This window comes from Miscanthus floridulus, chromosome 8 (genome assembly GCF_019320115.1).
Source record: "Miscanthus floridulus cultivar M001 chromosome 8, ASM1932011v1, whole genome shotgun sequence".
NCBI lineage: Eukaryota > Viridiplantae > Streptophyta > Magnoliopsida > Poales > Poaceae > Miscanthus > Miscanthus floridulus.
This window is the reverse complement of record NC_089587.1, coordinates 81,988,006-82,002,653: the sequence shown is the minus strand read 5'-3', so window position 1 is coordinate 82,002,653 and position 14,648 is coordinate 81,988,006. Positions and strand designations below refer to the sequence as shown.

The window sequence follows — 14,648 nt, the reverse complement described above, 5'->3', positions numbered from 1 at the left end:
GATTCCTGTACAGAGTTGGTTCGTCACCACCTTGTTCAACATAGCTGCTAACTTTGGATCTGTTCATCGGTACACCTGAGCATCTTCCAAAAAAAAAACGTCTGTGCCATTTTCCTTCCCAGTTTTATACATGCTCTATTTCTCACACAGATGCCATCTGCATCAATCGAACACATGGAAATAGACCAATCAAATAGTTGAGTTCAGATGCTGGTTATAATCGCAGCTCTCTCTCATTCCAGCCAATAGACTGCAGCAACCAGACATGCATGATTTGGATTTCACATAAAAGATTACAAGAAACAAGAACTATCAAGTGTCTATGTAGTATCAGACAAGCTCAAGAAAAGAAATTCAGTTGCAATTGATATGCCAAATCAAACAGGATTTACAATGCCAGGGTGAAAGTATTCCCCTGTGTTCTTTAAGCACCACAAGATTTTCTTAAAATTTCAACATTGACCCGGTATAAATTGGGTCATTAGCAGTTCAACGGTGAGGGAAAAAAGAAGAAGAGCTACTTGAAATAGAGCTACAGCTTACAACAGAGCATCACCAGTCATCACAGTATACGCCTCCGAACTGATCTTCCTCCTTTCATACACCAGCTTGCATGCACTGACCCACATTACAAAACTGAAAGGAAAACTACTCTAGAAGAATTCAAACTCCAGAAAGTTATCTGGGCCCTTCTGGTTGGCGGCTGGAGCAACCCTATCGTTAGCTGGGGCCGGCTTCGGTGGGCGATCCAGCTCAACAGGCTTTGGTACATCTGGAGGGCTTGCACACCGTATCAACGCCCAATTCATGCCCTCAAAGAACGGGTGCTGCTTGATCTCTGTAGTCCCTCGTTTGTAGCCAAGACGATGCTGCGGGTCTTTGACCAGCAATCCTCTTATCAAGTCCCTAGCTGAGAAACTCACAATTGGGGACTCTGGGAACCGCAGGGGCTGACCAACAACGTTGAAGAGTGTAGCCCGGTTTCCTGACCCCTTGAAAGGGGTCTTACCAAATAGGAGCTCGTAAAGGAATATACCAAAGGTCCACCAATCCACAGCACTGCCATGGCCTTCTCCCTTGATTATTTCTGGTGCCAAGTACTCATGGGTGCCAACAAATGACATAGAGCGAGCATCGGTCGGCTCCGCAATGAGCTCGGGCAGCGGGCTAACTTGGTTGACAATCTCAGGCTTCGGCTTTGGCTTCTTCTCCTTCTTGGACTTGGATTTGGAGGAGAAAAAACGGGGACCAAAGCAAGTAGTCGGAGCAACACACGCGGGCTGGATGCAGGATGGCTCGATACAAGCAGGCTGCACACAGTATGCTTGGTTGCTCCTCTGCAGTGCATCTGGTCCAGGGTTGGCAGACTTGACAACAGTAGGGCTTACGTCACAACGAAGTGAGAGGTCAAAATCAGAGAGCATGATGTGCCCATCCTCCCGAACAAGGACGTTCTCCGGCTTCAGATCACGGTATATAATCCCAAGCATATGCAGGTACTCCAGTGCGAGGAGAACTTCAGCTACATAGAACCTTGAGGAAATGACTATGAGCATATTTGTAGTATGATCTGAGGTGTTGGATTATATGTAACAGTAAAAATATACTACAATACAAGCTCAAAGTAAGGGATACATTCAGAGGCGAATGCGAGGATAATTAAATATGATCAAGCTACTACACTGGACAGTACTAACAGAAAAGGAGAAAATGGAAGCAGCAAAGAAAAATAATCAATATAGGACTAGTAAACTTCAAAAGAAAATTAATATTTGCAATATATATACAAGTACTGTAATTTTAAGAGTTGAAACATACTTGGCTGCTTGCTCTGAAAAGTATTTTCCAGGCTGCCTTTGTCGAAGGGTGTGCAGGTCCCCTCCTGGACAGAACTCCATCACCAAACATGAGAATTTATCTGTCTCGAAGTGGGTATACAGTGTAGGAAGAAACGGATGGTCCAAAGATTGCAGTATCTCCCGCTCTGTCTGCGCTCGAAGAAGCTTCTTCCGGCTCGCCAATGACCCTTTGTCCATGACCTTCATGGCAAAGTAACTCTTCGTGCCATTCAATTCAGAGAGGTACACGCTGCCAATATCACCACAGCCCAGCTTCTTAAGCAGCCTAAAGTGGCTCAAACCCAAGATGCCATCCCTCGACCTTATCACTCGGATGGCTTCCCACCTAGAATCACTCCCCTTGTGCGGCTTCGTCGTGCTGCTGCTCATGCTGCTGCACGAGCTCTCATCGCTGATGTTGCTGCCCGCGCTCGGGCGGCACATGCTACTCTTTCCACTCTCTGGAAAATCAGCCCGGTCGCTGATCTTAGCACTGCCGCTGGTCTTCCTCAGGCTGTTGGCCCCATCGCTGGCCTTGGCAGAAGCAAAGCTCTCACTCATGCTGCTCTTCTGCGACGTATTCTTCTCCTGATTACCACCACTGCAGTCCAAGCTCTGGATATCCTTCACTTCCCCAGAATCGCCGTGCGGGGTTGGCGGCTCGTCCAGGACACCGCAGTCTGAGCAAACACTGGAAGGACCCTTGTCCAGCATTGACGCAGAAGACTCTTGCCGCCGATGGGAGGCCTTTTGTTCCTCCAAGACATTCTTAGCGGCAGCAAGCTCCGGCGCCCCGTCCATTGCTTTCTTCTCCTCCTTTGCAGGAACTGGATCCGCAGCCGCTGGTTTAGTAGCCTGGTGCCCAGGCACGTTGTGCTTGGCAGCCTCCACGGTCTGGTCACAAGGAGTTCCAGCAGTGCAGATCAATCAGACGAGTGAAGATCCAATTTTAACTTCACTTTATACAAAATCTAGCAAGACTGGTCACTTCTCAATTGAGTTCCTTGGCATCTACAGAAACAATGAAGAACAAAGAACAGTATTTATATCAGCAGGTAGTATACTGATAAGAGCCGTCTTAAAAGCAGAGTTGTTGACAAAGAACTGGTAACTGTACAGGAATTTGAATTTAACAGCGGACACAGGAACACATATCAAACACCACAAAATTGCTGGGAGAGACTAGCAGCCCACCCACCGGGTGAGAACTGGGAAACCTAAAGCATTCATAGAAACGCTCAAATAACAAGCTGCTGCAGCTGCACGCAAGATTTGCGGGCAGGGAGCAAGGAGATAGGCGCAAGCAAGCAGCCGCACCTAGAGGAAGCCCGAACCACCGCACAGATCCAGCACCCGGCCCATTGCATCAGCGAAGAAGAAGCAGCAAATGGCACCCGGCACAGCACTATGAACAAGGCCCCAAAGATCACAGAGAGGCGCCAGCGTTTGGCAGGAAAGGAGACGGGGGTGGGGGACGAATGTGGGCGTGGCTCCACGAGTGGCCAGGCCGGAACAGGAGATTAATAAGATTAGCAAGAAAAGCGCTGGCTAGCTGCAACCTGGACCGGAACAGGTGGCGGAATCACGAGCGCCTCCCCGCTTTCTCCCCTCCCCTTGGAAAGGAAAGGAAGTGGATCACACCGGAATCACAGGAGGTAGGCACGGCAGGCAGGCTACGAGCAGCAAGCACATCGACATCGGACATCTGCTAGGCGCTGAACGTGGAGCGGAGGGAGGCCATTAAATGCGTAAGAAAAGGGGAACAGAGGCACAGAGCAGATGAAGAAAGTGACGGTCGGCGGCGGCGGCGGCATTGCATCGACAGATGAACAAACAAGAAACGCGAGAAAGAAAGAAACCAACGTTGGAGGAAGTGATGGGGGAAGGAGGGACGGACGGCACCCACCCCACCCCCAATCAGTCAAATCAATCAGAGTCAGTCAGGGACGCAAGAAGCAACCATAGCCAGGGCGGGATGGGAAGGAAGGAAGGAAGGGCAGCGAGCGTACCTCTGCTAGGGGAAGGCGGCCGTGGCGGCGGAACGGAATGCGGTCCTGCGTCCTGCCCGGCGGCCGGCCTGCCTCTGCCTCCGCTGATGCGCGAGCGACTCCTATACAGGATTTCGCTGCAGAGTGGTGGTGGTCATGTTGGGGATGGCGAAAGGCAGCAGATAAATAAAGTGGGGGCGGCGCTGCCACCTGCCGGTGCGCGGTGTGGGGAGGGAGTAGGGCTGCGGTCAGGGTCAGTCAGAGGGGGCAAGGTTGTGCAAAGACGAGAAGGGTCAAAGCTATGGCTTGTTGGGCCTTGGGGTGCCCCTGTAGGCCTATATACAAGTGGCGTCGAAATGTCGAATCGATCCGGGCGTGCTCTGCTGACCCACTGTCAGAGACCAGAGAGCACTTAGGTGGTGCTCTGTTGTTCTTTTCTCTCTGCTCCCCTTTCTTTTTCCTTTTTTTTACTCACATGTCAGATGTTCACTCATTCACTCACCCTCCTCGAGGCCTGGGCAACCGTCCCAGTTTTCAGTTTTGACCCACCCAACCCAGGGTCACTTTCTGGCAAAAAAAAAAAAAAAAACAGGGACGGTTTGGTCGTCGAAATTTTTGGCAAAACGACATTATAGCGTTTTCATTGTTATTTAACAATTAGTGTTCAATCATAGTTTAATTAAGCTTAAAAGATTCGTCTCGTGGATTTCGTCTAAACTATGTAATTAGTTTTATTTTTTATTTATATTTAATGCTTCGTGCATGCGTCTAAAGATTCGATGTGACGAAAAATCTTAAAAAATTTGGCATTTTGAGAGGAAGTAAACAGGCCCAGGGTCACTTTTGGGTGCAGACCCCAAGGTGATTACTGTATTATCCAACAGTAATTACTGCTACCGTAGTTACTGAGCTACTGGTATAGTGGTACTCTACTTCTCAAAAAAAAAAGTAACACTAGGTAGGAGTAGTCCTACTCTTTAGCAATGGCAGGGCTAAAAATTGGTGGAGCTAGAAAAAAATTATGTTCTTTTGGTTGATAAGCTGGTTGATATTGTTTTATTGTGAGAGAAAATAGTGTACCATGGATGATAAATCGTACTGATAAGTTCAAGCGAACAGGGCCTAGTCAAAAATAGTTTTGGCTTCACCGTTTTTTCTTCAAAAGTCGTTTTTGTGTGCGCGCGCATGTTTAGCAAGGCTTTTTGATTAGACTGATAAAGAAGCCTCAACAAGAAAAACAGCAAAATAAATGGCCGAGATACAACTCCCTCAACCCTAGAAAAAATGAAAATATGGTTTCTCAAGATCGTAACAATCTCAAAATTGACTAGGTTTATGTGCATGGTAGTATCAAAAACTGTAGTATCTTTTAATAATGTAAACTAGATTTCATATATTTTTTAGCACAAAAAATACTAATACTCTATATATAAGTGATCAAACTAAGAAATATTTAGCTTTTTAGGGAGTATAGCATTTTTCTCTCATAACAAATCAGCATCAATCGACTTATCAGCTACATAAACTATCAACCGAAATGTATTCTTTTAGCAGTGAGTGAGTAGCGTTTCTTGTCAGCAGGTGTGTACCGTGCTTCAGTCAGCTAGTAAACGGCTCGACATGGCGCATTTCCTGACAGCCTTGAATCACTCGCTGTCCCCTCGCCCAGTCGCCCGTGCCCCCCCGCCCGCACCTTTCATTTCTTTTCGCCCTCTCTCTTCTCGCTCTCACTCTCTCTCTCTGGAGGGATGGATAGCCGTCACTCCCAGACGTAAAAAGCCAATTTCTATGGACACTAATTGTATAGTTATCTAAGCGTTTTTACTGATGTAAAGAGAAAGAATAAAAATCATAGAAATCAGATCTAAGTTAGAAACTATGTCTATACGAAAATCAGAAATGAAGAGATATGATTGGTAGAGAACAGAGAGAATATACGTGATTGGATAAAAAATTATTCGGTAAAAATTATTTATTAGGACCATGGTTTCTATACATAGTGTCTATAGATATTAATAGGACAGTTCCAATACGTTATTAGTGATGGTTTTCTATGTCTATACACTATAGCGTACTGTAGCGTGCAGGAGTTGGAGCGGGAGAAGAGAAAAAAACGAGCTTCTTAGGCTCCGGCGCTCTCCGTGAAAGAGAAAAGGAGGAGAGAGAAAAACGGCTCCGATGAACCGTGTCGCTATAAGAGATGAATAGGAGAGGAGCCGGAGGCCGATAAAACGAGCTCTAAATCCGGCTCACAAGCTGACTAAAGCTATTTTTCTGTAGGAGGGAAAAAATACTGTAGCAGATAAGCTGGCCGATAAGCTCAAATGAACAGGCCCAGCCGCAGCCACGGACACGGCGCGGTGGAAGCCTCCATCCCCTTTGGTCGCGTCTACAGTTCAGCGGCGGTGGGAAAACGCCAGGGTAGCCTCCTGCTAGTGTCCTACCTGCATCGACCCCCCTCACCGTCACCGAGATGACTTTCGGTGAGACATTTTTGTATTTTTGAGCTGCATGCATCGATCCTCAATTTAGTCACTCCGTTCACTTATTGGTTTCATCCAGCCCAAACCAGCCAGTTAATAGTGTTTTAACAGGCCGAGTAATTGCGTGTGTTATGGTCTTCTAGAACATGTCGTGGACTGCAGAAATGTGTCAGCGTGTGTTCTGAAATGTGGCGGCGTGTGTTCTACAGAAATAGTTGCCACAGTTGATCTATCTTTTTTATGCTGTATTTAAGTTATCCTTTGTATGTACAAAGCAATGGAAATCGTGGGTTGAGAAGCGTAGTTTCTACTAGGTATTACCTAGTACTCTTTTTCTCTCTTGGAAAGAAACTGTCGGACTGCGAGTAGACCTGTACTAGAGCCGCCGCTAATAAACAATGGTAGTAATTTGCGCGCTAACCTCGAGGCACAAAGCACCGCCCATGCCTCGGGAATTCGTGCCCGCCTGTCTTTTATTTTTGAAAAACAATTTTATATTATAAACAAAAAAGACATAACCATTGGGCAATGGTCGAGAGCTTTGCCGTACTCCCTCTGTCCAAAAGAATATAACTACCAATTAAGTGCCAGCAAAAATAGTTCACGTTGAATCAATTTTTTAGTAAATACTATTTATATTTATAGCTCCAAAATAATTTATTATAAAAATATATTTCATAATTAATCTAATAATATTTATTTGATATTATAAATATTGATATTTTTTATTTATAATTGAATGAACTTGTGATACTAAACTATGACACTATGCTAAAATTACATAGGGCTAGTTTGGCTGATCCAGTCGTGGCTGATTTTGACTGATTCAGTAGTGTTCTATAGTGGCGGAGCCTCGTGGAGGCCAAACTGGGCATCGGCCCCCCTTGCTTGACTATGCTCCACTGTTATTCCTGTGAATGCATTCATTGTTTCGTGCGATAGAGAGAGGAAAAATATTTAACTAAGAACACAGGCAGACTGTAGTAGCTAGAAGTTAGAGGCAAGATGAATTAGCCCCTCCTTTGTTTGATGCCACGCTCCGCCGCTGATATTCTGTAACAGAGAATAAGCTGAACCAAACTAAAAAGTGATCATCCGAGATGGTGGATAATTTTCTGGACGGACGGAGTACTAACCAGTAGCGAGGGCTTCTTTTTAATTTTATTTTTGCGAGACGAGCATGGAGGTCGCCTTCACCGAACAGAGGCGTATTTGTGTCGAGGCGCCTACACGCCTGCTGCGAGAGTGACGCGGCCATTAATCCTGCAGGCTCTGTCTGACGTGGATCTGGATCACGTATTCAGATCTGACTCAGCCCCATCCATACATATATTTACGGGCTTTTCTTTTTCGCCGGCCTCTCAATTCATCAATTGTAATTAATTAAATTATCGACGGCATTACTAATACTCCTCCTATTACCTGTAGCAGCATCCCACATGTCAGAGGTCCGTCCGTATCTACAAACATACGGACAGGCGCGTGTACATCGATCGAGCTCCGATAACAGTTTATATTTGCAACGTGTTGGCTTACGCTGAAATTTGACTTATGCTGATAGTTATTTTAAAATATTGTTAGAGAAAAATACAAATGAAAAGCAGCTCCAGCGAAGAGAGAGTCGGTCGTTTTGGGGGGCGACAGCCAGATCCACGCGGGCCCCCAAGAACGCAGGACCTCTGCAGGCTGACAGACATGTTGCCTCTCCCTCCGGCGAGCAGCACGAAGCGTGCCCGTCCTGCCCCCGTAGCATTCCAACGACTCCTATTCAGGCCGGGGGCCGGGCATCTACTACTACTTCTAATCGCGAACAGTGCCGCCATTTGTGTGGCTTGCAGCGTGCCAAGACTGCAAGACATGACCATCTATCGCGAACAGTGCCGCCATGCAGACGGTAGCGGCGACTCACACGACACGAGCCCGTTGGCGCAGGGATTTTCCAGCCAAGTTTTTGCAAGGGCCGCCGCACCGCACAGGTGGACGACATCGACACGAGGTCGGCAGGGCCGGCGGCAGGCAAGGGCGAGAGCACGCTCGCAACAGTCACATTCCTCCCTAACGTACACTGCTGGTACAACAGTAGAGAGCATGCGCCGGCCCCTCTCCCTCTGCCAAACCTACACGCTTCGCCAATCTCTTCTGGCTACCAAATATATATATCTCCATAAAAAGTTCCCCGCCCAGCCAGCCACTCTACTCCACGTGGTCCATGCATCTTCAGGGCCAACGGCAACTGCTGCCCGATAGGAATCTCTCGAGGGTTATAGTTTATTTATGCAGCACAGCACAGCCAACATGCATGCTCTGATCGAGCATTCAAACCCAGAAACCCTTAACATGTGTAGGCAGCCATGTACAAGTCCAAAGGCTGATTATAGTATAATACTAGTTCACAAGTGACGGTGAGAGATCAGAGATGATAAGTGCCGGCGTAAACAAATGAAGGTGACTCTAAGCTTCGGCTGCCACGAGAACAAAAGCCTAGCTAGGTTCAGTTTGGAGCCATGAGCCCCGCCCCCGCCGGCACATGGAGCCCCTCAATGCGGCCCAAGGGCATCTGAGGGAGATGCCCTACAAGTACTTGTTCTAATCCAGAAGCCACATGCCCCGCCAGCGTCCACGCTGGACCTGGATTTTTCCTACAAACACCACTGATTAGTCAGTGGTGATGATACAACAGGATCCTCGGTACCAATATGTCCACTAAACTAGCTGTACGTCCAACTGATCTTTGACCAGGCTGGATCCAAATCCCATGCATGGACCAACCAACAAGGTCGTGCCAGTGTTTGTGCAGAATGCATGTACCATAACAGTGTTGAAATGAGCAGAGCGCAACTTGATCATCAGAGTATAGATACGGTACCGTGAACCACGAATTCGGGCGGGAGCTGATGGAGGCTCCACACCCCTATTGTCTCTGTGCAAAACAAAATGCTGCCGACAGACAGAACCGCCAGCCTTTTATTTTATCATCAGTCACCTGCAACTGGAAAAGGGAAAGGGTTAGCCCAAAGGGCCTCTGGGAAAAGCACACGCGATGACACCAACGCTACATTCAGATTCAACATCATATGCCATAGAAGATGCAGTGCAGGAAGAAAAAAAAAAGTAGTGTGACATTACAATCTCTGCACTGCAAGAAACTAACTCCGGAGACAGAAGTTTATGACCACACTCATCAGCACGGACCACAGAGGGGGTCAAGGGTTGCAGTCTTACAAATGCTGATCTAAACAGCAATTAGGCCAATGGAAACAGCAACAAGTTGGCAATGGTCCTAACAGGATATAGTGTTTACGTGGCACTCTGCCAGCCGTTTTGTTGTTTGGGTATCAAGATACATATCACATGTGCTGACAGGGTTGCAAGATGGCCTGCCTACTTTCGGGCATCAAAGCACACAACAGCTTCATCTGCCCGTTACAAAAAGATAGTTTGGTTTAGGTCAAGCCTGGGCTCAATAACAGGCAGAAGTCAGAACCTTGGCTCATTTGGTTACTGCTATTGAGTAAAAATGCAATGTTGGTCTGGCTCAAATTTCTTTATTAAAAAAAAAAACTACAAAGTTTCCCCTAGGTGCCCAAACACATTAGGCACTTAGCTTTTTTTTTTCTCTCAGCAAAAACACATTTTGGTCCCATGCTGTAAAAATGAGTAAAAGCAAGGCCAGTTATGCTGCACTAATACTGGCTAAAATCTAACAGCATACCCTGATACTAAAATTTTAGACATGCTATACTTGCACCTAGGGGTATTGCATCACAGAAGGTTGTTATTCCACATAACCAAAGTCATACAATGTACTACAGTAATTCCGTACGCTTAAGATCAGCATCCGTGAAACACAGTAAATGTTTTCAATGCGCTACTCCTACAGTAGAGCATACTGAAGATAATTAGTAGTGAGAGAGGGAGAGAGGAGATTTGCCTGTACATTTTGTTGCAGAAGAAAGAATTCCGTGAAGCAGGAGAACGAGCATTATTATTTTTACAGACTTCAATAGTTGTTAATGGCCAGCTAATAGATTGGTCGATGAGCATTGCCACGCGTAAGAACTGCACCAAAAGGAGGGCTGCAACTTCAGTCACAGCAATAACTAAAAATAGTGTTACTACTAATAGTGTGGTACATTGGAGCTTACCATCAGATTGGATACCAAGATTTTATCTAAGTTTTCTTCCCTGAAAATAAGTACAAACAAAATGCAGTTAGCAAGATAAATATGAATTCGGCGCTGGAACATGTATCACAAGGATCCCTAGTTTCTATATTATCATGGCAGGACATTCCCAGTTTCTATGTCATGTGGGGGCGGCAGTATGGCCGCCCGCCGGACCAGGACACGAGATGCCGCCAGGGGAGCTACCAAGGGCGTGCAAGAGCCCAAGGAGGCATAGGCGGCTGTAATCAATGGAGTTTAGGAGTTGGTTGAGAGATTAGAGTTATGGTTGAGAGATTAGAGTTAATGATGGAGAGAGAAACGAGGAGCTAGAGGTTGGGCGCCTCTACTTATACCCTGCAACCAGTTTATGATGAGGCAAGCAAGAACAAACCTATTCCTAATCTCTCTATTCTCTCTTAATCTCATCCCCTTCACCATAGGGCGTACAGGGGAGAAACCCCACGCCATTATCAACCCAAGCTACGAGCTTCGTAGTCAAGGGCCAGCTACCTTGAGCACCAACGCCCTTGACATTCTACAAGGAATGACTTTTCCATGTCTGCTTCAAAAGAGGAGCATTTGCTCACAGGAAATGTTCTAAGCAAATTCACATTAAGTTAGGATGACAAAATAAAAATAAAAACATAAGCAACTTCAACTAGAGCACCGCTGTCCTATAACAAGTTTGATAGTGTGCCCAGTGTATTATCTAATGTACTTGACTTATTTTGGAAACATAATTGGTCATTGATAGCTATAACTTATTGGTATAGAGTACTTACTGAGCCCATGATGGAATCAACTTATGTCTACGCCTTATTTCCCTTTGATGCTCCAAGGTTTCGAAATCCTTTGCATCAGAATCTTCATAAGGTGTCATTCCATAGGACTGCGATATGTTTACAGAATGAACGTTAAGCACAATATTTCTCAAACCATAATGTTTACAAAGTTCTGGTAAATGAAAGAAAATCAAACTTTCAAAGTAGCACACAGTGCAGCTGTCGCAGTTCAGTGCCATCTGTGATGAACTGGTGGGAACACAAAGTTATGGAACCACAAGGAAAGCCACTAGATTTGTTAATCAATATAATGCATTGTGCGAATCGAAGGATCCCACTTCTTTTCACCCTGTATTTTTGGTTCTAAAATTACTCAGCATCTCAACTGTTTCAAGTTTTGGTACCAGATGTACATCTGGACTGTGTGTGATATTTTGATGTGTACAGTCACAGAGCAAAGATTCTTTGCCATGATGTGTTCTCCTTGCAAGAGAATGACTAGATAATGTAAAAACTATGCTTGTATTTGAAACTTCAGTTGTATTTTTAGTATAATTCTAATAGGCACTATAGAGAATTTAATTGGAATTATTAGAAAATTGTTGTTGGCACGTCTAGGCAGAACCTGTCATAGGGGAACCTTCCCGGTAGTTTGCAAAAAATACAATGGAGCGAATAAGTAATTTTTCCAACATTTGTAATCGAAAGAGCAAGAACCTCCTTCGGGTTCTTTATGTCCTGATTAACTCTGATATGCACATTCTGATCAGGCTCCCTTATATAAGATTTCCCAGCTATCAAGTCTAGGCTGCTTGTTCCTTTGCTTTGATATATATTAGTAGCATAACCAAGCAGCCTTTTGCCACCCAAGCATTGCCTTGAATAATTTCTACCAATAGAATGAGATGGTTTCGCTTGGTTCTCATTTCCCCCTAGAATGGTGCTATCTTCATCAATTTTAGAGCAACCAAATCCTGATATAGAGCCACGATAATCCGAACTAGATCCAATCGTTGCAGGGAGCTTTTTCAGGTCATACTTCTCAAATGAAAGGGTCAAAGGAACATCACTATCCTCTTGTACACTATAAACATTTGATGAACCAGAAGTCTGACCATTGGACATCATAAAAGCACCATCAAAATCCAAGCTACATTTGCTAGCATAACTTGGATCCAGAAGGTTAGTGTCTACGGAATAGGAAAGGGATCGATTCATGAGATTCTCGAACCTAGATGGTAGTGACTGATACACACTGTCTAGTGGTTTTATCTTATACTTTACAGAAAGGCTGGAACAAAAGTTAACAAGCTTTTTAGACTCACAGAATCCCTGAAGTGCCCTCTCAGTAATGGTCGGGCTGTCAGATGAAACAGGGATGCCGAAGCTCTGGCATTCTAGCATTGGCACACTTTTGTCCGATGACATTACACTATTCCTTTCTAAAATGTGTGATACTCTTGCCCTCTTAGATGAAGCAGCACTCAGAGCTTCTGACCTTGCAGCTATATCTATGTTATTCCAGACACAGACATCATGCACCTCAGTAGTATCAGCCAGGTGAGAAAGCTGCAGAGCAGATTCATTGATTGGAGCAGACAGCACATGACATCCTGAGCTTTGCTGTACAATAGTTCTGGAGCTTCCATTGTCACATCTATCTAAAAGACTGCTTCTTTTTCTTAATTTTCCAGTCTGTTCGATTGTGTGCAAGAGATCCTTTTCAATCTTTGCACTCACCAAACAAAAATGCCTTTCATGAGAGGTGATTTCAGAACTGTCCCACTTCCTTATCAAGCAGTACAATGGGGATAGAATAAGTTTCTTCAGGAACAACAGTTTGAGGCCAGCCCTGAGATACTTCAGCAGAAATATTATAAACAATATCAATTGCACCATTTTTGGGAAGTGGACAGGATACGCAATCAAGCCCTTCCAGAAAATTAGATTTAGTCGTGCGATGAACCATTTTCAAGCGATGGGCTGGCCATAGAATTTGATGCTTCAAAGGTTTGAAACCTTGGTGCTTCAAGAGTGTTTTGTTTGACCTGATGGTTGATTTCAGACAATTCATGTTGCACATCATCTGCATTTTTGCTTGATAACATTATACTATTCCTTTCTAAAGTGTGCGATACAATTTCCCTCTTAGATGAAGCAGCACTCAGAGCTTCTGTCCTTGCAGCTATATCTATGTTATTCCAGATACAGACATCATGCGCCTCAGTAATATCAGCAAGGTGATAGAGCTGCAGAGCAGATTCATTGATTGGAGCAGACAGCACATGACATCCTGAGCTTTGCTGTTCAAGAGTTCTGGAGCTTTCATTGTCACATCTATCCAAAAGACTACTTTTTCTTAATTTTCCAATCTTTTCGGTTGTGTGCAAAAGATCATTTTCCATCTTTGAACTAACTAAACAAAAAGTCACTTCAAGAGAAGTGGTTTCAAAACTGTCCTCCTTCCTTATCAAGCAGTACAATGGGCATAGAATAAGTCTCTTCAAGAACATCAATTTGAGGCCAGCCATGAGATGCTTCAATAGAAACATTATCAACAATATCAATTGCACCATTTTCGGGAAGTGGACAGGATACACAATCAAGCCCTTCCAGAAAATTAGATTTAGTTGAGTGCGATAAAGCATTTTCAAGCGGTGGGCTGGCCATGGAATTTTTTGCTTCAAAGGTTTGAAACCTTGGTGCTTCAAGAGTGTTTTGTTTGACCTGATGGTTGATTTCAGACAATTCATGTTGCACATGATCTGCATTTTTGCTTGATAACATTATACCATTCCTTTCTAAAGTGTGCGATACACTTGCCCTCTTAGATGAAGCAGCACTCAGAGCTCCTGACCTTTCAGCTATATCTATGTTATTCCAGACACAGACGTTATGCGCCTCAGTAGTATCAGCAAGGTGATAGAGCCGCAGAGCAGATTCATTGATTGGAGCAAACAGCACATGACATCCTGAGCTTTGCTGTTCAAGAGTTCTGGAGCTTTCATTGTCACATCTATCCAAAAGACTACTTCTTTTTCTTAATTTTCTACTCTTTTCGATTGTGTGCAAAAGATCATTTTCCATCTTTGGACTGACCAAACAAAAAGGTCCTTCAAAAGAACAACAACAACAACAACAAAGCCTTTAAGTCCCAAACAAGTTAGGGTAGGCTAGAGTTGAAACCCAGCAGAAGCCATCAAGGTTCAGGCACGTGAATAGCTGTTTTCCAAGCACTCCTATCTAAGGCTAAGTCTTTGGGTATATTCCATCCTTTCAAGTCTCCTTTTATTGCCTCGACCCAAGTCAACTTCGGTCTTCCTCTGCCTCTCTTCACATTACTATCCTGGCTTAGGATTCCACTACGCACCGGTGCCTCTAGAGGTCTCCG

General features: G+C 44.8%; 1 protein-coding gene and 1 pseudogene across 2 annotated transcripts; both read right to left on the bottom strand.

The window, feature by feature from the left end:
- Positions 1–344: 344 nt before the first annotated feature.
- On the bottom strand, positions 345–4,003 carry LOC136476831 (serine/threonine-protein kinase D6PK-like). 2 transcript variants are annotated; one of them, XM_066474787.1, is made up of 3 exons: positions 3,848–4,003; positions 1,819–2,849; positions 345–1,533 (listed from the first exon to the last, which is right to left on the bottom strand). In XM_066474787.1, exons 2-3 carry the CDS (start codon positions 2,637–2,639, stop codon positions 654–656), a joined length of 1,701 nt encoding a protein of 566 aa, XP_066330884.1. In that variant the 5' UTR covers positions 2,640–2,849; positions 3,848–4,003; the 3' UTR covers positions 345–653. The 2 variants fall into 2 exon arrangements, with proteins under 2 accessions (XP_066330884.1, XP_066330885.1); XM_066474788.1 differs by lacking the exon at positions 3,848–4,003 and adding an exon at positions 3,156–3,442.
- Positions 4,004–10,480: 6,477 nt separating this feature from the next.
- LOC136469483 (uncharacterized) lies at positions 10,481–14,265 on the bottom strand (annotated as a pseudogene).
- Positions 14,266–14,648: the final 383 nt, after the last annotated feature.